Source organism: Mollisia scopiformis (genome assembly GCF_001500285.1).
Source record: "Mollisia scopiformis unplaced genomic scaffold LY89scaffold_24, whole genome shotgun sequence".
NCBI classification, from domain to species: domain Eukaryota; kingdom Fungi; phylum Ascomycota; class Leotiomycetes; order Helotiales; family Mollisiaceae; genus Mollisia; species Mollisia scopiformis.
Genome location: NW_017263604.1, coordinates 654,274 through 675,267, shown reverse-complemented (window position 1 = coordinate 675,267; position 20,994 = coordinate 654,274). Strand labels below are relative to the sequence as shown.

Here is a 20,994-nt window from a genome sequence, read left to right as displayed (position 1 = left end):
GGAACTCGCAAAGCTTTTTGCAAATGTATATATAGCTCGTCACATCGCTTGCCTATAAAAAGCGCATCATCTTCCCCTCAACTTTCTAACTTAACATCTACCACAAAACACGAATCTACCACAACCTTCTCTCTCCTAGTAACAAATTCCCTCCTTGCAAACTGCCGAAAGTTCTTGAGATCTTTGATTAACATCATGTCTTCGCAAGAGAACGAAATGTTGCGATCGCAAAGCGCAATCCCACCATTCCTGTCACGACCGGACAGCGGAATTCCAGAATTCCTTTCCCGATGCCCATACTTTGTAGATCGTCTGGCTGGTTCTATGCTCGGAGAATATCATGAGTACCTTGCAGAGAATCCGGAGATGGAGGCCCATTTCGGTAGAGGTAATCCTGCGGGTATGACACCAGATATGATCGCAGCATATCAGGAATATCTTGCAGACCAGCCGGACATTGTAGTCGACTACATGCTGACAAGTGGTTAGGGAAATCCACGAGATGAGACTCCCGAACGAGAGAGCCCTGTCGTCGACTCTCCAGCCTCCAACAAGAAGATCGTCTTGATTTTCAAGAAGAAGGCAGATGGTTCTGGTTACTGGACCGTGACCCGGGACATCACTGAAGACCCTAACGATGAAGACGACGGTGGGCTCATCGATGATCAGATTTCTCCTGAGCCCGTGAAGCGTACGAAGCGGAAGAAGAACGATGTAGAGAGCACTTCAGAAGACGAAGGAAGTATCTCTGAAGAGTTCGACGATGAGAACGACGACGATGCTCGCCCTTATCCTGCGCCCAAGAAGCGTCAGATTGCAAATCCCAAGAAGAAGTCTCTCAAGAGGAAGCCTCTCGGCAACATTTCAGAAGATGAAGAAGCACCCGACAAGTCAGCGACTAAGTCAAAAACTGCCTTGAAGCGCCCACCTTGGACAAAGTTCGAGCATGATAGTCTGTTTGCCGCCATCGAGGAAGTGGTTATCAAGGTCAAGCGCTCATTGAGCAAGCTTGATTTCGAGACGGTGGCAGACGAGCTCAAGAAGCTGTTGACTGGGAAGGCCATCAAGAAAGGCGTCAAACAAGGATGGACACCGTTCACGTGGTGCAAAGGAGGATGGACCCTATCCCAAGCGGAGTGCCAACGGTTACCACTCATATGCTACCAAGGAGAGATACCGAGCCAGTTACGACAAGATTCTCAAGGATCACTTGCCTGGTGACAAATCGAAGGATGACACTGAGCCGAATAGGTACACTAATGACAATGAGGAGGAGGAGGAGTATGGTGAGAATGCTGGACAGGAGGGCGGAGATGATGCATGATTTGAGGCCTTCGGGAGACCTTGCGAATAGTGCTTCACAATACGAGCATACAGCAGGTCCTTGAAGGCTCGTCTCAGGCTACGAAATGAGATCGGTGTATGAGTAGTCTCTTCAGCTAGGTTTCGAGGGACTGAAGGACAATGGGGTCAATAGTTTGTACAATAGAATACCTAGGTAGGCAATGACAGGGAGTCGTCGCCTCATAAAAGCAGAAATAATATATAAATCTTCATGCCCAAGTAGTGACTTTTGTTCTAATGCATACTCGTCTAACAATTCACTTTCTGCCTGAAAGCGTGCCTTCTTGCTTCTTTAGTGGCAATAATTTGGAAGTCCAAATCTCATACACGGCTTCTATGAAATAATATTGGTATTCTAGACCCTGCTACCACTCCTGTGTCAAACTCATCCCTAACTTCGTAATTCAGTTTCAAGTGTTAGGCTTTTGGCGAGGAGAATTTCCTATCTCCCAAAACAAATGCCGGGTGACACTGCATCGTGGTGGCAGCCTCGAGCAACGCTGCGCCACTGCTGACCCCAGTGCATGAAACCGCCACAGAAGGTGTGCTTTCAGCGACTTCCCTCATTGGACATTAACGAGAGTGAGTTATTTTCAGAGAGGTAGCCTATCTGGATAAAACGCACATTGTTTGCTGATGTTCAGACTTCCAGGCCTGTTTCTCCAAGCCATCGACGAGAATACGAAGAAGCAAATATCGACGCAAATTATGTCACGCAAGACTTATTTCCGTATGCCCGACTTCGATCACCCGCCCGACGGACTGGTGCAGTTGGGTCAGATCATCACTTCACCGAGAAATCCCTATCAACGTCTCGCCCCGCCGCTGCCTATCGAGGTCCGAAGTGTTCAGACAAACAAGAAGACAAATTACCACGAAGTGGTCGCCCGAGCACAGAAAGGCGAAATTGGACTATGGGTCTCGTTTCTGGCCTCGATTGTTGGTGCTGGAGGCGATGTTGCTGCGAAATGGGCCAGGGACAACACTGACTTGTTGGAATTTCGAGAACTGGAAGCCAGCTTCTTCGAGCCCGATAACGAGTACCTCCAGAAAAGCGTCGAAAATTCTCAAAAGATTAGGGACCATATCAATAAAACCCCAGGAAAGTCTTTGTACATGGTCACGGGAGTTAAGATAGCTCACGGTGCGAGGAGCATTATTCAAGTTAGAAATGCTGTGGGCGTGGATGTGAAGCTGGGTGTTGATGCTACGCCTTTCACGGGCGTTCCAGTCCAGGGAGGTCCAAGTTTCAAGATCCAGGATGCGCACGGCGAGAGGTTCCAATTTGAAGGGTCCTCCGATTTTGTCTTTGCATATCGACTTTTGAGAATCATCCCTAAGCCCAAGGGAGTCTTCAAGATCAAAAGACACGAGAAAGGTGCTGAAACTTTGGGAAACGACGATCGATATATTAAGGATGGAGATCACGACGATGAACCATCACCAGATGCAATGGATGTGGACATCACAGCTGTAGAGTTGGACAGTGCTGATTATGGTGCAATCCCAAGCACGTTACCTTTTGAGGTGGATGAAGTCCTGGGTGAAGTACCTCAAGATGAGGTTGAGGGAACATATTGCGCTTTCATTGTTCCAAGCTCATGCGAAGATTAGAGGGATATCTGAAACGTTCATAGTAGCAGCTTTGAACTTTGGAATTTTCTTAAGGGTCATATTCGTGCCTCATAGAGTATCTCAGCAATCCTACTCTTGATCGAGTCAATGCCTCCAGGATGCATGCGAAAGACTTTGATCCAAGGTACGATATCCCAGAATCCGTCCCCGGTCTGAGCTGTCATCTCTCTAAGTACAGACCTCACTCCCGCAAACGTTTCCAATTTCTCCCCGACTCCATATTGTCTGCCAAATTGCACGATCAAAACCGCAACACATGCAGCGATTGTCGTTGCTTGGGAAGTGCCTTCCGCTCGCTTCCAAACTGATTCTCCCAGCCTAAACACACCTTCCTCCTTACCATAAGCATCTTGCAGCCATGTAGATTTGATGCTTTCCCCGAGGACGCTCAGGTTTTCGTGATACTTTTGCTGCAGAGGATTGAACCACGATCTTCCACCACTGCCATTTGTTGAATTGATACTTAAGACATAGTCAGGTTGACATGCCGGAAATGCAAGAAGCTCCCTGTTTGCGCTGTTCGAAGCTGCAGCGAAGACCACGACATGTTGTTGTCGTGCATATTGTAGAGCGTGGATTATGACGTGCATCTCTGAATCTCCGAGCTTTTCTTGATCGAAACCAATTGAGAGATTGATGACCTTCACTTTCCAAACTTGTACTGCATACAATATTGCCTAGATGTGTTAACCTTGTTGGCTTTGCCACTGGGCGCATTGCTTGCTTACCAAAGCGACTCTTTTCGCTGCTTCGCCTGTATCGTATGTTGTGAGGTTGTTTTTGAGTACTCTCGCGATGCATAAATTTGCATTTGGTGCAAGTTGCAAAACTATACCAGCAAGATGCGTGCCATGACCAGCGAGATCAATTGCTTGATCTTGTCTCCCGCTCTCCAGCGAACCTATCACTTCGCGCACGTAGTGGCTACTGTAACCCGATGAATCCACTCTCAGCCCTGCTGCCACATTGTCATCTACCAGGAAGTCTCTGTATAACCATTTGGAGTCCCAATTCCTTCGTATGTAAGGGTTGCCAGTGTCAATACCAGTGTCAAGGATTGCGATTCTGATTGGAGCATAGTTGTCGGTTATGATTGGGAATATCTCATTCCTGTTGTCATTGAACTTTTGCCACCAGTTTTCAATCGAAGAGCTTGGAGGAGAGTAATGAGGGTGTACTGGGGCCGGTTGGAGGGGTTCCGTAAATGGTAATACACAATATGGTCCTTCGCTGAGTGCAAGTCCTGGCTGCCCTTGCGACTCGAGACATGTTGACACGAACTTTTCGACGTCTATCATTGAGATTAGCACACCTTCACATAAAAAAAAGCTGGGATCTGAGAAACCAACCATCCTCATTGGTAAACTGAATCTCGAGTGACTCCCAATTGTTCTTCTTCACGCACTCATCTGTTTTAAGCTCGCCGCTATGTATCTTGAGAAATTGACTTGAACTTCCACCTGTTGACGTTCTTCTTGGAATAGGTTCCTCGCTTTTTTGCCTTTTGCCCTTAGATGGAATAAAGACATTGCTACGTCTCCGTTTCTTCTCGCTTGATGGTGATTCATGTTGTCGCTGAACATCACTTTGGTGATTAAATCTCAAAACAAGTTTCCTATCGTTGCGTAACCCTGCCTCTTGCTTGAACCAGCTCAGATAGAATTGAAGATGTGTCTGATACTCCACAGGATCAAGATTCGCGAAAAATGTGATTGCAGTATCAGTCCGTCTCCAAAGCTTAACGGGCTTCTTTCTTGCATACTCTCTTGCTGTGTTGGGCCGCATGCGATGGATTTCCGTTAGAGATATTTTTTCTGTGTCAAAGGTTTTCAGAAGTCTCCTGCCACGGACTCTACTCTGGAAACCCTCACATTCTTTATCGTCAAGGAAGTGATATTCTGGGTCGTGCAATGCCTCTGTCCGAGTCTCGTCTTCTTCTTCTTCAAAAATGAACTTATGCTTGATAAGTCCTCCAAAGTTGTAAGCTCGAAATGTCACTACATTCTTCTTTTCTGGACTTTGAATAGTGTGGTTAGTGAATGGGATCCCAGGGAGCACCATTGGGACTCGCAAATGTCAGTGATAGTTCTACATAGATCGGTCGAAAGCATACTAATGTGCATAATCTTTCCAGAGGCAACTGTCGTCCATGTTACTGTTCGCTGCTGCGCTACTTGATCTTCTTCGATGGTATAAGAAACAAGTTTATGGGAATGGTTATTTTTGTCTCTGAAATCATTCAGCGAGATACATACTCACAAAGCCGCAGCAGTACGTACAGGAATAACCTTGTATACTTATGAGAGTCGGGAGATGGGGAATGCTTTGGTCTGTGCACGTTGTGCATGTTACCGAGGGACATTGGCTATTGCGTGGAAGTCCCATGGGCGAGAGCATGAGGATTATTATGCTCGTCGAGGGTGCGACAGCTCATCGACTTTCGCACCACGAGTCTTCCGCGAAGTCATTGAAACTTCTGTAAATAATATTGACCAATAGTATGCCGATTCAATGGCACGGTGTCAGAGAAGCATCCCGTTCTCAGCGATTGGACCAGCCGTCAAAGCCTCACGGAGTATTGCCTCAATAATGACTGTGTAACGATATGTTCAAACAGTATTATGGCTAATTTTTATACCAATTACCGGCCTCCGCCACGCTTCTCGGGCGCAGCTGCCTAGAACATGAGACCACCAGGTCCGTGCAATTCGCTTGAATAGGGGTAAGCGAGATGGAATATATTATAACTAAGCCTAAATGGAAGTGCATTGCAAATGAAGCACATGAATTACGCCCTGTTTCTCCCAGATGAGACACCGAGCTCAGACATTTGAGGCTGAGGATAGATGTGGCGCAATCCAAGTATGTATTAGTTTCCATGCCTCGGAGTCATGAAATTTCAAAATTATCAAACTTGAATCCTCATTCACGAGTACGGACCTGGCGTCACGACACGATAATACTAATGAGTTTCTGGAAAGGATACCAAGGGCGACGTGCATATGAGGACCTGTTGGAAGGCAATCCTGTAAGCTTTGTCTCAACGCGCGTTCTGGAGCGAGAATATGCTGACATAATCAGGATGGAGAAACACTGAAAGGAAAACTTCTAGAAATTATAGAGCCACATGGCTTCAAATGGAGAGTTTTCATCGTAGCAGGATCAGGTTTCTTGGCTGATGCCTATGCGATCTTTTCTCCCAACGTTATCTCACCTGCACTTGCGTACATCTACTGGAATCAGGATACCCTAGGAACGAAGGGTATGATTATCAATGTTGTAACACTACTTGGCTCTTGCATCGGCATGGTCTTTTTCGGGTTCCTAGCAGACTATTTCGGCAGAAAACGACTGTACGGGGTGGAGTTGGTCATTGGAATCATCGCTACCTTGGGACTGACACAAGTCTCGGCCGGCTATAACCAAGCGTCCATGAATGCCTTTGCTTGGATCGTCTGGTGGCGTCTAGTGCTCGGAATAGCCATAGGAGCAGAGTATCCCCTTTCAGCCTTGATTGCAGCGGAATGGTCGGCGACATCTACTCGAGGAACTATGCTTGCTGCTGTTTTCATGATGCAACCTTTTGGACAGTTTCTTGCATATATTGTAGGCCTTGCAGCATTACAAGGGATTACAAAGAGTAGGATTCCAGATCCAAGTTCATACGACTGGAAAAGTGCAGACGATAGCATCAGCAGCGCTGGTACAGCTGCCATTGTAAGTCAATTCGTTGCAAAGGAAGCGACTGGAAGACTACCGAGAAAGATGCTGATTAAATATCATCGAGCAATAGGATGCTGTATGGAGATGTATAATAGGAGTTGGAGGCTTCCCAGCATTATTAGCCATCGTTCTGCGCTGGACAATCCCTGAGACTCCCCGTTACCTGATCGATGTCAAAGAGGATCTGCCCGCTGCTGCCCAGGCTACGAGAAGAGTCTTCCCAAAAGGAAAGGATTCGCCAACCAGACAGAACTCTGACAAAAAGTCCGAAGAAGCAGGAGCGCCATTGATGCCAGCCATCAAAGATGCAATTGGGCAGAACTCTTCAAAAGAAGATGGGGCAGAGCTCGGACATGGAAATGCCAACCACATACGTCGCAGGCCGGTTCACGATTACTCGGTGGATGAGCATGGGCCAAGCGGAGAACAGATTACCCAGAAAGCAGACATACGTGCAAATGAAACACGAATTCCTCCTGACCAAGAGTTAGATCGGCGAGCAACTCAAATTGACATGAAATTCGACAAACCCGGCTTTTGGGATGACTGGCACACCGACTACAAGAAAGGGCAGGGCTTTCGACGTATGCTAGCTGGAACAGCTATCTGTTGGTTCCTTATGGACGTTTGCTTCTATGGGCTTGGCCTCGACACTCCCAGGACTCTGGCAAAGATATGGGGTGCTTCAAGTTCGGATGTCACCCCAGGTCCAATATACGACTGGAATTCTGGATTTGCAAGTCAAGACGACAACATTTATGACGCTCTGCATGGAGATGTCACACGAGCCTTGTTGACAATTCCTCTCAGCTCGATTCCCGGAAGTGTGGTGTTTCTCTTGCTTGTCAACTACATCCCCCGAGTCACAGTTTTAAGATGGACATTTGTTGCCCTTGCAATCTTATTCGTCATCACGGGTTCTAGCCTGACCGCTGTATACGAAACGAACAACCACACTGTGACAATCGTCTTCTATGCTTTCGCCCTCTTCATCCTCAATGCCGGACCTAACACGATCCTGTTCATGCTGCCAAGTGAGTTGTTCCCTACAAAGTACCGCGGGACTTGCTACGGGATCGCTGCTGCTTCTGGCAAAGCTGGTGCGATCATCATTCAGCTCATTGTTCATTTCCAGAACATCACGAGACCAGATTCTGGAAAAATGCAGCTTGCGATAATGCTGATGTGCTTTACTCCTCTGATGTTGATTGGTGCTTTTGTGGCTTGGGTTTGGATACCTGAGGTGCAACATCCTCGAGATCCGAAGCATGTCGACAAGCAGCAAAAAGGAAAACTCAAGTATAGAGAGCGGATGGTGATGCCTTCTAGGTCCCTTGAGGAAATTACAGCAAATCCAACGGAGGATCACACATTCGGTTTGCGATATCATCTTAGTGAGTTGTTTGGAGGTGGGTCGAAAGCAGAGGGCTCGGCTGTATAAGCCGGTGACTGAGAATTTGTTTTCTTCAACTGGATCTCTGTATTCCTTCATCAACCATCCAGACAATACTTGTAGTGGTAATATTGGTATATCATGTGAGAAGTATTCCATGGGCTTAATCAGAGACAAAATTTTTGATATTAAGTCCTATTTGGTAAATCTTTCAGCACTTTGGGAGCATAATCTGTTGGTTAAAAAGTGGATGAGACTATTTGAGATTATACATGCTAATCAGAGCCTCAATTGTTTCTCAAGTAGCATCATTCTTTTCTGATTTCCCCCTTAACAACCCGTTGGTAGACCTTACCTAAGTTTAAATCTAATACTCATATTAGATCGAATCGTTTGACTCCAGCAATACATGGAAACCAAGAAAGTAAAGGAAATCACTAGCAGATCTTATGGCGGCGCAGAGCGAGGAGCAAGAAGCAGAGCAATGAAGACTACTTAAAGAACTGCGCTCTAGTCTGTGGTACTTACTTACTTTACCTTTAAAAGAGGATTGGGCAGGCTTTGAATCCCTTATTTAGCTACTTTTCTCGTGTTGTGTAATTCAAAAACCACTAGTACAGAATCTCACCCACCTCAAAGCCAAGATCCAGGTACCGGTTCCACGCACTTTCAAACACGGACCGTTTTTATATGCACTCCATCCACCCCCACAACATCACCCCTTAATCGCACCTCACTCCAACTAACCTCGCAAGCCCTCCTCCGCAAAATCCCACGAACAGCTAAGTCCAGTCCCCTGAGCGGGAAAGCGTAAAGACGGCCCGACGCAGCTGCAGAATGCGGGGTAAGGGTACAGTATAAGCGAGCTGTAAGCGAGGCTAGTCAGGGGTTGTGCGTGGAGAAATGTTTCTCTTGCTCCGAGTGGATGCGAGATTAACGTTAGGGAGAGTTTTATGGTTAGCTTCAATGGTCGCTGGGATGAGTGGTGCTTCTGGGTGGCGAAGTGAAAGGTCAGATGGTGGGTGTCATGTGCCCGAACATGATGCGGAATGTCTAACAATACCTAGGTAATAAAGTCAGGAAGCACAACTCCGTGCCTCTCCTTAAACCTTCCCTCTTGCGATCCGTTTCTTTCAAAAAGCCAACCCGCAGTCAGTCAGCACGGAACTATGGAACCACCGTCCTTCCCACATCCAAATTATCGGGCCCACACCGCACACAGTCAGCCCCACCTATGCCTGAATATCACATCTCGACACCAAACACCGCGTTGATGAAAGCTTGTTTGCTGATGTGTCGCGAGTAGATACCCCTGCCTACCTAGCTGGCTGGGTAAATAGGGATATGCGCTAGGAAGGGGGATTTAGCCGGGTTGGGGTAGAGTGTTTGAGCGTGTAAGAGGTGGTATTTGAGATCTGGTGCATGAGCAGATCTCGGCTCTGGTGGCGAAGTACGGAACATTGGGGACCTCGTAGAGATGAGGGAGAACGTCACGTGGAAGGAGAAAAAGCGGCGGGGAGTAAGGAACGTGATATGTATATGCATGCTGGTGAGTTAAATACGGAAAGGAAATGTATGTACAAATCATTTAGACCACTGTATTCACCACGCACTTCCACTGTGATTTAATTACAGACACTATGATTTCGTTAGTATTGGAGGGAGGGAGGGGACAGGGAGGGACCTACTTGAGAATAATAGGCGTTGCCGATAGTACAAGTAGAGCCCGTCTCACAGACCATGCTGCCATCATAGTACAAACCACCACACTGGCTATACTTGGCAACAGGAGACGGGACCGGTAGAGCCAAGATGAGCTCACTGGCATGCTCGGCCGCGACCACGATTAGGGCGCTAGGATTCGTGGTCGGCATTCCGGGATGGATCGAAGCATCAACGACGAAGATGTTATCTGTGCCGTAAACCTTGGCGTCGAGGTCAACGACCGCTGTGCCGTTAGCAATGCGACCGTCGTCGGCGCCGATCTTGGCGGTTCCGAGCCAGTGGTTGGCGCGACGGGCACCGACGTTGGCGTAGGTCAGAGGAACCGATGCAACATACTCGGCTCCGGTCATGTTGGAAGGTGGTAAGTTCCATGTGAGTTGAGGGACAGGCTTGAGTGCTGCTACCATATGGTCGATGGCAGTTGCCACAGTTGCGAGATCGTTCGCGTTGCCGTAGGGCAGCTCGGATACGATCATGTTCAAGCCCTTTTGAATAACGGTGCGACCACGGGAGACGGCACCACGACCAAGATAGAGTGACATTGTCATGGAGTCGCCGTTTGGTACACCATTTGATCCTTCCACTCGAGATGTCCATTGGAAGGCTCTGACAATGCCATCTGGTCCTTCAATCTCTTCCCAGATCATAGGGCCGATATTTGGTGCTGCTTGGGCAAGTGGGCCAGAACGCTTGGTGAGATAATTGTTCATATCTGTGACATTTGGAGTATCCCATGCAGCAACCCAATCGTAGTAAGAGATATTTGGATGCGAAATAACACAGTCAGTGTTCAAGTGGTCATCGAGGTTGTATCCGACGGGGAGGTTGATCCATTCCGTTTGGTTAATCATAGTCGCGCCGTCAGCACTGGACTGCACCACCTCGAGCATATCCGTGGGACCGATACCACTTCTGAAGAGGAGCTTGGGAGTTCCAAAGGCACCAGCTGCGAGGACGACTCGTCCAGTGACAGGAGTCAGACTGACTGTGCCGGAACGCCCTCCATTGTTGGTTGGAATAACATTGAGACTGGTTGCATGGCCTGCAACTCTGTTGATTCTCTCAACACTAGTGTTCAACCACATATGGAAGTTGCTTCGAGCGTTGGCGCTGACTAGGTAGGTTGCCATAGGACCTCCTCTCTCTCCATTGATGTACATGTAAGGAGTGTGCGCATATGACTGGTTCTTTTGGTCTGGGACGTTGTTTGCAGTGACGCTTTCCCAACCAGCCTGAGCAAGACCTTCCTCGATGATATCGAAACCAGATTGAATATATCGTTTGCCGTCCATACTAGGGGTGTCGGTCCCTGGAATTCGTGAGAATACACGTTGGGTGGCGGCTGCCATATCATCTGATTGCCATCCATCAGGGAAGTTGTAGTCCCAGTCATCTGGATCGGCCTAAAAAACATCAGCATCGTTTTGCAAGGAAAGTATGTATTCTCACCTTCCACCAGAGACCAGCATTGACAGCAGTACCACCTCCGAGGACGCATCCTGCCATTTGATCGGTATCAGTGCAAGCAACTCCGGCAGCGCCGCCATTCCAGATTCTGTTGCATTCTCCTGGTACGTCGAACCAAGTCAAGTTATAGCCATCCATCCAGTGACTTTCAGGTCGAATAGCTGTTCAAATTAGCAACGCTTTCGATCATGTATTTCGGATTATCTTACTTCCGCCCCATCTAGCCGAGGATGCGACTCCCTTTTCAATCAACAGCACCGACTTGCCACCTTCAGAAAGCTTATCTGCAATTGGGATACCAGCGGCTCCACCACCAATAACAATATAATCGTAGCTAGTTGTCGTGGGTACGGGAACAGCTGAGAATGTTGCTGTAGCAGTGGCAGTCCCAGATGCGATGACACCAGTAGCCGTCTTTGTGGCCCAAACGGAATAAGAAGCTTGTGTAGCAGACTTGACTTCGATTTGAAACTCGCCCATTCCGTTATCGTGTTGACCAATATCAGACAGCGGATTGGCAGGGTTGACAGGAGGGGTCAGAGCTTGAGCCCATCCCTGCTCGAATGATCCAGCTGTGGTTGAAGTGTTGGATGGCGACTGAGTTGGGTCGTCATAGATGAGACAGTTCTGACATCTATAGACTAGGGTCCAATGGGTCGAGTTGACACTTGAGTAGATTTGAGTGAGATTGGCGCTTCCATGGTAGATAGATGGATCTAGATATGACCTGCGTCAAGGTTAGCCATGTTCCAGACTACTAACAACCGAATACTCACGTTGCGTATCGGAAGGAGGTAGCGATCTGGTCACCGGTTCCTGTTGGCCATGCCAAGAGCATAAGATGGTTCGGCATAGCAGCGCCACCTCCGAGGTTGGTTCCCTGAAGAATACCAGCCCATCCACCTTTGCCAGTTGGAGTTGAGCCAATCTGAGGATGTCAGCAAACTGCATTCGACTCATGACTAGTCAACGTACAATCAATCCAATGTATTCATAGCTGTTCACAGTCAGGGCGTTGCCAGGCAAGGCCATACCAAACGTGAAGCCTCCCAAGGACACGTGAGATTCATCTCCATCACCGGTAATCGTTCCATTGGCTTGATTGCTAGTATAAAAGACAATACCCGTGTTTGGCTCCGTGTAAGTTCCATGTGAAGCTACATCGTCTTGTGCTAGCACTGTCTGCGTAACTGCTTTTCATCAGCCATCTGAACAACAATCGTGGGATAGTGAGCGACTCACAATATACAGCGGCACCAAAGAGACTACAGAAGAAATTGGTGGCCTTCATCTTGACGATGAACTAGTGAACTACACTAGTAAAACGGACGACTGCGCACTGCAAAGAAAGAGAAAATTCGAGGGAGACTTCAGACTTTATATTATCTATCCTAGTCGGGCAGACCGAGGATGATTTGAGATGTTTCGCCATTGGAGGAAATGTATAGAGCCAACCAGGGCAGAAACAGCGGAAACCCAATGCAGGGAACAGAACAGAGTGCATCTGCAAGGTGGAAACTGGGGTTGATGAGATGGTTTGTGGAAAAGGAGATTACCCGTTTGGTCTTGAGAGATCCAGATGAAGTACCTTGCGGGATGGGGTGCCGCTCAATGTGAGGTGTAGAGCTGGAGTACATTGGGAATTAATATATCTGGAATTTAGGCGGGACGGCAAAGGCACTCCGCCCTTCGCCCAATCGTTCTGCCGGACCCTCATCCCGGACAAAACGGTCCTCCGCAAACACAGGCATGATTTAAAGTGGAATCGCGTTGGATTGAAGACCCAGCCAGAACTCTGATATTGGGCCAGTAAGACGGACTCGAAAAAGAATATATGACCTCTGGTTGCATCCGATGTGCTCATGTACCTCGAACCGCTTGGTGGGGCAACTTTTACCCTTCCGCATACTTGCGAAACTAAGTAGGAATAGTCGGCCTACAGAAGTGAGGAGAGCTCTGTCCACGAGTACATCTTTGTGAATTCACGGAATTCATCATTCGAGCCAGAAGGAAGCCGGACTTGAAAAAGATTTCGTAGATCCGGAAGGTCCCGTCCGGGAAGAAGGAATGAGGCGTCGTTGTTGCTATTGCTGGTCTATATTTGAGCCGCCAGGTTGGAAGCCTTTATTGCCGCATCCATGGTGAGGGTTGAACTGGTGAAGGATGAATTGAAGGGACAGAGGAAGGACATCTATACGCATGAAGAGGAAGAATTAAAGTCCCGACCGCGCTCGGATACTTGTAATGCGACGGCGGTCTGCGCTTGCTGACATCTCTTCCTATTGTTGTTCTCGAAGGCAAAGATCTGTAGATCGTGATTTGCGAACAAAGAGGATATAGAAACGACAGGCTGGGTTATTCGGATGGAAGAGTTGTGTTGACAAATGCGGTGCGATGAGAACAGATTCCATCATCTTAACGTCCCAAGTGATACCCCAAAAGGTATTGTACCTAAAAATTGGAAGAGCGGGCGTTTCAACGAACGAAATTTCGAAATTGGAAATAAAACGAGCTGCTGAGGTTTCTGATCTTGAGTTTCTATGTGCTCTTGGGACTTTGGATGTGTCGATGTTCTCTTTGTTCAAGTGAGAGCTCGCTCATTTTCAGGACCCCGCATTCTTCCGATTCATGCCTCAGGCTGCCACACTCGATGGCCGTGCTGCCGAGGACAAAGCCGAGAAGTCGTCAAGCGGGAATGGTAAGCAAAAATTCGAGGCTCCTTCATTGGCTCAATTGCTAGAGCATTGCAAGTCGTGAACATCAGTTGTTCCGATTGAAGCTTCACGAATTGCCTCCACAGACACAAGAACCTCGCCTTTCGCAGGACCTCTCCTCTCCTTCATTTGTCTGGGTCATTAACGTCAATATGTCTTCCTTTGCGATGAGGAAGTTCACTTCTGGTCCTTCCGTATGCTTTCCTTTCTACCTCGGCCATCGTTTGATCTTTTTGCTAATCAGACGATCCATAGTTCTCGAAGGCATTGAGAAATCAGACAAGACAATTCTCTTCGACACGACCTGCGGGTACGTTCTAATATATCTGCAGGCTCTCTACTTCTCTGGTTGACTTGTTACAGCACGAATTATCACGCACGCGCCACTCCGAGCAAAAGAAGCTTCACCATTCGTCAGCAACAAATATCCTGTAGTAGTATGTATAGGAGGTATACTGGAGTGAGAATGGAGCTGATACAGGGCAGGATCACGAGTATGATGCGATTGTCGTCGGTGCTGGTGGATCAGGTCTGCGAGCAGCATTCGGTCTTGCCGAGGCTGGATTCAACACCGCTTGTATATCCAAGCTCTTCCCAACTCGAAGTCATACTGTTGCAGCTCAGGGAGGTATAAATGCGGCTCTAGGGAACATGCACGAGGACGACTGGAGGTGGCACATGTATGATACAGTGAAGGGTTCGGATTGGCTCGGAGATCAAGATGCCATTCACTACATGACAAGAGAAGCTCCCCAGTCTGTTATCGAGTTGGAGAATTACGGTTGCCCCTTCTCAAGAACGGATGACGGGAAAATGTGCGTTTCCATGCTCCAATAATGCGGCTTTGCTGACTTTTGTAGCTATCAACGTGCTTTTGGAGGCCAATCGCAGAAGTTTGGCAAAGGTGGACAGGCTTATCGATGCTGTGCAGCAGCCGACAGAACCGGACACGCTCTTCTACACACACTTTACGGCCAATCACTACGACATAATACAAACTACTTCATCGAATACTTTGCTCTCGACCTGATTATGGAGGATGGAGAGTGCAAGGGTGTTCTCGCATACAACCAGGAGGACGGAACTTTACATCGATTCCGAGCACACAACACTGTCTTGGCCACTGGTGGTTATGGACGTGCATACTTCAGTTGTACATCTGCACATACTTGCACAGGTGACGGTATGGCTATGGTTGCTCGTGCCGGTCTTCCCAACCAAGATCTCGAATTCGTCCAATTCCATCCTACTGGTATCTACGGCGCTGGCTGCTTGATCACCGAGGGTGCTCGTGGTGAGGGTGGATACCTTCTCAACTCTGAGGGTGAACGATTCATGGAGAGATATGCCCCAACAGCCAAGGATTTGGCCAGTCGTGATGTCGTTTCCCGATCGATGACGATGGAGATCCGAGAAGGCCGTGGTGTTGGTCCAGATAAGGACCACATCTACCTGCAACTCAGCCATTTGCCACCCGAGGTTCTCCACGAACGTCTTCCAGGTATCTCTGAGACTGCTTCTATCTTCTCTGGTGTCGATGTCCGAAAGCAACCAATTCCTGTGTTGCCCACCGTCCACTACAACATGGGTGGTATCCCAACCAAGTACACAGGTGAGGTTCTCACTGTTGATGCCGAAGGTAAGGACCAGGTGGTTCCAGGTCTTTTCGCTTGCGGTGAGGCTGCTTGTGTCTCCGTTCACGGTGCCAACCGTCTAGGTGCCAACTCTCTCCTGGATTTGATTGTCTTTGGTCGTGCAGTCTCACACACCATCCGCGACAACTTCGAGCCCGGCAAGCCACTCCCAGAAATCAGCGCCGATGCTGGTGCCGATTCTATCAGTGTTCTCGACCAGGTCCGACAATCTTCTGGACCAAAGAGCACACATGACATTCGTCTCGCAATGCAGAAGACTATGCAAACTGATGTCAGCGTGTTCAGAACACAAGAGTCACTGGACGAGGGTGTTCGAAAGATCAATGAGGTTGATCAAACCTTCAAGGACGTCGGTATCAAGGACCGAAGCATGATCTGGAACTCGGACTTGGTTGAGACCCTCGAATTGAGAAACTTGTTGACTTGCGCGTAAGTTATAGACTTCTGATATCGTCCTGAAAATACCCCGCTAACATATGAAAGTGTCCAAACTGCCGAGGCTGCAGCTGCGAGAAAGGAGTCACGTGGTGCACATGCGAGAGAGGATTTTCCAGACCGAGACGACAAGGAATGGATGAAGCACAGTTTAACGTTCCAGAAGAAGCCTCACGGAAAGACGGATCTCTCGTACAGAGCTGTGGTGGGTCATACTTTGGATGAGAATGAGTGCGCTGCTGTGCCTCCTTTCAAGCGTGTCTACTAAAAGTGCGTTGTTGGAGATGGTGAGAGGAGCAGGTTTGAGCCTGGTATTGTAGCATAGTATAGCTGAGTTGGTGCGTTATGGGAGTGCATTTTGTTATGAAGATAATCATATGTGTCACTTGTAACTTCGCTGATTGTAAGCTCTGTGGTGTGATAGCATCGTGGAGAATGCAAGTGCCTGCTCGTCATATAGTCATTGGATGATAGTTTGTTTCATTACCCATATATAACACATTCAATACCATGAGTATGACCAGCTTTGACAAGTTTCAAATAGCTAGAAATGAGCGTGAATCCTAGATATCTGAATCAATATCCAACATTTGTGGCTATGGCATCTCGCTTATTGTTGGGCCTGCTCAAGGCCACCATGCTACCATTATATGACACACAGCGCTTACAGCGTTTCGAACAAAAGTTCATCGTACCTACGAACAAAATGCTGTTCATCCGACTGAACGATGATGTGCTTAGATTTATTGCTGCTTCCGTCGCGCAGTCCGAAGAAGTTGCAGACATTCTCGGTCTTGCACCCACCTGCCGCCGTCTTTATAACGCTGCCAGGTTTTTCGTTCCATCTTGCTTACGAATAGAAGTACCATCTCGAAGATTTCTTCTTCTAAAAAGAACCATGAACGAAGATGCAAGCTATGGACTGGGAGTGTATTCTGCAAAGATCGAAGCGCACAGTTCACAGAGAGAAGGGACTTGGGACGAATTGCGCGAGTTCTTTCGATATATACCAAATTTGAAGCAACTTTCTGCTACCGACTCTTGCCTGAACGTCATTTCTGTTCTTTTGTCTCCAGAACTCTCTTTTCGGCAGTCTCTAAAGAAGCTAGCCCTCTGCGATGTGAGCCTTACAGCTGTCGACTTCTTTGAATTAGTTCGCTTGCCACAACTCCATCATTTGGAGGTCCGAGAGTTCATGAATTACGATGACGATAGGAATTTCTCAGATGATTTTCATCCTTCTCAGTTGCAAGTTTTGAAGTTGTATGCAGGCCAAATCCGTTGTCGGACTCTTCAACGCATTGTCGGTAGCTCACCATCATTACACACGCTCGATTGCAGATCACCGCTTTACGGACCTTCGCAGAAAAACGTAATCTGGGGCAGCGCTTTCATCGCAACAGAACTGTCTCCTCTTTTAGTTTTGTCAACGCTACTTTCAGCATCCCAAACTTTGGTCACGTTGAACTTGACCACCAACTCCCAGGAATGGCAAGGTCATGACGGCACTAGATTGGATCTCGTCAGGTTCAGGGCCTTAAAACATATATCTGCCAGTGCTAAATTGTTCGTTGCGCCTCTATCACTTGGGATCACTCGCGGTGGGTTGTTTAGACTATTGCCGCCGTCCTTGATCACTCTTCAGGTACGAATGATTTAAAGAGCTTTATGACGAACGCTAACACGTTTACTCTCCAGCTTAAATTTCGATTCAGCATTGGAATACTATACGCAACGCAATCGCAACGAATAGATTTGGCTGGGTATCAACGCCTTTTAGATCAAACTCTAGATCCATCAGTATATGAATGGATTCTTGAGCTCGCTCAGCACAAGAGAGATTTCTTCCCAAACTTAGAGTCTGTCAGAATGGTAGAACTAATACTTGAGCGGCGCCTCGTGCACCTGTTCTCGTCGGAGGATTGGGTCCTTCCAGCGCGTTTCGAGCAAGCTTTCAACGAGGCGGGCACCACTTTGAAGGTATCTGTTCGAGCTCCAGTAGGGATTGAAGGGAGGGGCTACATTCCATGAGTTCTTTTGCAACGCATTAAGTTGTAATAGGATAGTCAGCAATTTTGAGCAAATAATGAAAAATCTCTTACGTCGTTACATCGACAATGCGATAAATTTCTCTGCTGGACTCGATACAGTGATGGCTTCTAGCCAGAAAATGTCACGCGGTGATTGAAAAAGCTTCGCTGAATCATTATTGGCTCCTTGAAGATTATTTTCACATTTTAACCAAAATAGTCCAATAAAGCAGCCTGCACGAAATCAAATTTCTCAATTATTATCCTACAATTCTCCCACCATCTCAGACTCGTAGAATACATAACCCTCACTTCTTCTCACTCGCAGGTCTACTCGGCCCATCAACAGCTTTCTCAACCTGCCCCGCCAACCCATCCTTCGCCGCATCAAACTGCTTCCCAATCGCTCCATCCTTATCGAAAGGTCCTCCGATTTCTTGAGCCACGCCGCCGATGGCTCCGTCTGGGTTGAATTGCTTTCCTACTGCGCCTCCTGAGGAAAGTATGGATGGCTTCTGCGAGGTGTTAGTGATTGCCTTGCGTTATAGGGAAGATAGATGTGGGTTCATAGAAAGGTAGGGTGAAGAACTCACTTCCGGGCTTGAATCCTTGGCCTTTCCTGCTGCTTCGGCAGCGTTCTCGATACGTTGGTCAGCCATTCCTCTCATCTGGATAGAACGGAGGATGGAGGCTCTGGGAGCGGCGGATCTGGAGACGATACGAAGCATGATTATGGTGGGTAATTATTTGTGGATTCTGTAGAAGGAGAATGTTCTGGGATTGATTGACTTGGTTAATGAAGAGCAAGGGTTGAGAAACGCTTTAAATACGAGAACTCCATCGTCATGATGACAAAGGGGAGCTTGGTACCTGAACCCGCTTTCGTTCATCACGATTTGTAAATGGTGACGACATGACAAAAGTTCATAGCCGAGAGGGATACAATTAACATATGCAAGGAATGAATTCAAAATTTCAATGATCTATATGATAAATAGAACTTGTTTGATATCGTAACTGTGTGACAGTAGTGTCAATTAGATTCAAGAAAATACTTTGTATTGGAAACCAATTTTGGCAGAGATCACGTGCTGAGCCCTTAATTTATTACCAGCAAGCAGACGATTACTTACCGCTTGCTCTCATCTGGCATTGGATCTTATGACTGATAGTGGCTTATATATTATAGATTCGGAGAATGAAAACACTCAATGTTGCTTTGGAGCGAACGCTAGAACAGCATTACCTCCTACTCCCGCCCAAGGAAGGTTTCTAAATTAAGACCTCTTGAATCAATGCACAACTACTAAGCTCGACCAATGCAAAGAACATTGAAGGAGAATTGGACATTGTTAGGCAATGCATGAAAATGTTTAGATCATACCAAGTTCTTTAGTCTCGATGTCTGCTCTGGTATTTCCAAATGAATCCTCAACATATCTCCAAATAGTCCCATTCTGATCTAGCCGCGTGGGAAGGATGTAAGATCAAATTCAGTGGTGGAAGAGAATCCCAAACAATAGTGCCCCTCGGAAGTATGTTCTCGGAAATGAGGTCACTATCAGCGAGCTCTATCTGCCGGACGGTCTCTCTTATTACTGTCCTCGTTTCGAATCGTGCAAAGTCGAAGTCCTCCAGAGACTGTCGTAAGGATGACCCTGAAATAGATGTCGCCATGTTTTCAAGGAAGGCATCCCCCACAAGTGTGTAGATGCGAGGGTTGGAATTTGAAGCTGGACGAAGGACAACTGGCATGCTGCAACCATGTAAGACGAATATTTGATCACCCTTCTGTGCCCTAAGATGAGCCCAGCTCAAAGAACCCTTCTTTGTTGTCATGAGTCTCATGTTACCGTTCAAGACGTTCTCAATGTCTAGTATCATCTGTTCCCCCACCGGAATGTTTGCTCTTCCCAATCCTCTGTCTCACGTGAGCAGCGCCGCCCTTGCTCAGGCTCGGCTTAGGCCAGGCTCACCCTCGGCTCAGGTCTGCTCAGGTCTGCTCACCCCCTATTACGCGACGCGGCACAGCTAAGAATAACTTCACCAGAAATCATTAACTTTTAACGAAGGGCTTTTTCCGACTCTTTTTTTAGCCAAGAATCTCAAATATACTACTTTAATTATACTAAAAAAAATATAAAAACTATAAAAATATTTTCGTTTCTGTGACAGCACTGTGACGATGGTGTGAGGTGGCGACGCAACGTCGGGCTATTCATTTAGAATCTAAAGCTAAGGAGAGAAGAAAGGAGAGGAGGAGAGATCTATATACATATATATGTTAGAAGTAAGGGGATGTCATGTGAGGAGCTAAGCCCTAGTAGGCTTAAAGCTCGGGAACGCCACCATTCCCGGCCTGGCCTCTGTCGCAGGCGATTGGCTCAGGCGATTGGTAACAGCTGGCGCTGTGACAATTTATAAATTTATAAAAATATTTAATAAAAAATATTTAAATTAAAACCGAAAAAAATAATTTATTTAAAACTAAAAAAATTATTAATAATTATAATTTATTAAATAAAAATTTATACGTATTGTGACAGCACGGTTGGACTCAAGTACGTAGACGAGGAATCGATTAGGCTATCTCTTAGAATCTAAAGGTAAAGAGGAAAGGAAGGAAAGAAGCGCCGGAAGGCAGAGCATATATACAGGTGAGCGGTCACGTGAGTACTTAGCGAGCACGTGACTCCAGAACCGTGACAATTTTATTATTAACTTTTATTATTAATGTAACAGCACTGTGACGATGGTGTGAGGTGGCGACGCAACGTCGGGCTATTCATTTAGAATCTAAAGCTAAGGAGAGAAGAAAGGAGAGGAGGAGAGATCTATATACATATATATGTTAGAAGTAAGGGGATGTCATG

General features: G+C 47.2%; 9 protein-coding genes across 9 annotated transcripts; 5 read left to right on the top strand and 4 right to left on the bottom strand.

Annotated features, from left to right (window-relative positions):
- Positions 1–195: 195 nt before the first annotated feature.
- Positions 196–1,499, top strand: LY89DRAFT_759114 (uncharacterized protein; the record flags this gene model as incomplete). Its single annotated transcript, XM_018221455.1, has 2 exons — positions 196–459; positions 490–1,499. The coding sequence occupies 2 exons, from the start codon at positions 196–198 to the stop codon at positions 1,219–1,221; spliced, it is 996 nt and encodes a 331-aa protein (XP_018065611.1). The 3' UTR covers positions 1,222–1,499.
- Positions 1,500–2,061: 562 nt separating this feature from the next.
- LY89DRAFT_536265 (uncharacterized protein) lies at positions 2,062–2,727 on the top strand (the record flags this gene model as incomplete). Its single annotated transcript, XM_018208101.1, has 1 exon — positions 2,062–2,727. A coding segment is annotated over one exon (666 nt), but the record flags the coding sequence as incomplete, so codon positions are not given.
- A 287-nt stretch (positions 2,728–3,014) lies between these two features.
- LY89DRAFT_739449 (subtilisin-like protein) lies at positions 3,015–5,341 on the bottom strand (the record flags this gene model as incomplete). Its single annotated transcript, XM_018220463.1, has 5 exons — positions 3,015–3,656; positions 3,708–4,270; positions 4,329–5,045; positions 5,093–5,208; positions 5,259–5,341. The coding sequence occupies 5 exons, from the start codon at positions 5,339–5,341 to the stop codon at positions 3,015–3,017; spliced, it is 2,121 nt and encodes a 706-aa protein (XP_018065609.1).
- Positions 5,342–5,903: 562 nt separating this feature from the next.
- Positions 5,904–8,321, top strand: LY89DRAFT_759107 (MFS general substrate transporter). Its single transcript, XM_018221454.1, has 6 exons — positions 5,904–6,007; positions 6,061–6,637; positions 6,689–6,708; positions 6,773–6,874; positions 7,133–7,409; positions 7,449–8,321. The coding sequence occupies exons 1-6, from the start codon at positions 5,945–5,947 to the stop codon at positions 8,141–8,143; spliced, it is 1,734 nt and encodes a 577-aa protein (XP_018065608.1). The 5' UTR covers positions 5,904–5,944; the 3' UTR covers positions 8,144–8,321.
- Positions 8,322–9,724: 1,403 nt separating this feature from the next.
- On the bottom strand, positions 9,725–12,578 carry LY89DRAFT_739447 (FAD/NAD(P)-binding domain-containing protein; the record flags this gene model as incomplete). Its single annotated transcript, XM_018220462.1, has 7 exons — positions 9,725–9,733; positions 9,784–11,223; positions 11,270–11,448; positions 11,497–12,014; positions 12,064–12,215; positions 12,263–12,477; positions 12,530–12,578. 7 exons carry the CDS (start codon positions 12,576–12,578, stop codon positions 9,725–9,727), a joined length of 2,562 nt encoding a protein of 853 aa, XP_018065607.1.
- A 1,531-nt stretch (positions 12,579–14,109) lies between these two features.
- Positions 14,110–16,603, top strand: LY89DRAFT_710350 (succinate dehydrogenase). Its single transcript, XM_018217822.1, has 6 exons — positions 14,110–14,195; positions 14,257–14,311; positions 14,365–14,438; positions 14,488–14,816; positions 14,862–16,085; positions 16,140–16,603. Exons 1-6 carry the CDS (start codon positions 14,154–14,156, stop codon positions 16,357–16,359), a joined length of 1,944 nt encoding a protein of 647 aa, XP_018065606.1. The 5' UTR covers positions 14,110–14,153; the 3' UTR covers positions 16,360–16,603.
- Positions 16,604–16,728: 125 nt separating this feature from the next.
- LY89DRAFT_739445 (uncharacterized protein) lies at positions 16,729–18,122 on the top strand (the record flags this gene model as incomplete). The annotated part of the gene is made up of 2 exons (XM_018220461.1): positions 16,729–17,736; positions 17,790–18,122. The coding sequence occupies 2 exons, from the start codon at positions 16,729–16,731 to the stop codon at positions 18,120–18,122; spliced, it is 1,341 nt and encodes a 446-aa protein (XP_018065605.1).
- A 307-nt stretch (positions 18,123–18,429) lies between these two features.
- On the bottom strand, positions 18,430–18,780 carry LY89DRAFT_700477 (uncharacterized protein; the record flags this gene model as incomplete). Its single annotated transcript, XM_018217126.1, has 2 exons — positions 18,430–18,636; positions 18,715–18,780. 2 exons carry the CDS (start codon positions 18,778–18,780, stop codon positions 18,430–18,432), a joined length of 273 nt encoding a protein of 90 aa, XP_018065604.1.
- Positions 18,781–19,296: 516 nt separating this feature from the next.
- Positions 19,297–20,344, bottom strand: LY89DRAFT_689143 (uncharacterized protein). The gene has a single exon (XM_018215852.1). The coding sequence runs from the start codon at positions 20,003–20,005 to the stop codon at positions 19,553–19,555; it is 453 nt and encodes a 150-aa protein (XP_018065603.1). The 5' UTR covers positions 20,006–20,344; the 3' UTR covers positions 19,297–19,552.
- Positions 20,345–20,994: the final 650 nt, after the last annotated feature.

Bases quoted from the DNA above. Each gene is read 5' to 3' on its own strand.
- LY89DRAFT_759107 (XM_018221454.1), top strand. From the start codon at position 5,945: ATGAGTTTCTGGAAAGGATACCAAGGGCGACGTGCATATGAGGACCTG. The intron at 6,008-6,060 runs GTAAGCTTTGTC...TGACATAATCAG, and splicing joins ACCTGTTGGAAGGCAATCCT to GATGGAGAAACACTGAAAGG. The intron at 6,709-6,772 runs GTTGCAAAGGAA...ATCGAGCAATAG, and splicing joins CTGCCATTGTAAGTCAATTC to GATGCTGTATGGAGATGTAT.
- LY89DRAFT_710350 (XM_018217822.1), top strand. From the start codon at position 14,154: ATGTCTTCCTTTGCGATGAGGAAGTTCACTTCTGGTCCTTCC. The intron at 14,817-14,861 runs GTGCGTTTCCAT...TGACTTTTGTAG, and splicing joins AGAACGGATGACGGGAAAAT to CTATCAACGTGCTTTTGGAG. The intron at 16,086-16,139 runs GTAAGTTATAGA...AACATATGAAAG, and splicing joins AGAAACTTGTTGACTTGCGC to TGTCCAAACTGCCGAGGCTG.
- LY89DRAFT_689143 (XM_018215852.1), bottom strand. From the start codon at position 20,005: ATGATACTAGACATTGAGAACGTCTTGAACGGTAACATGAGACTCATG.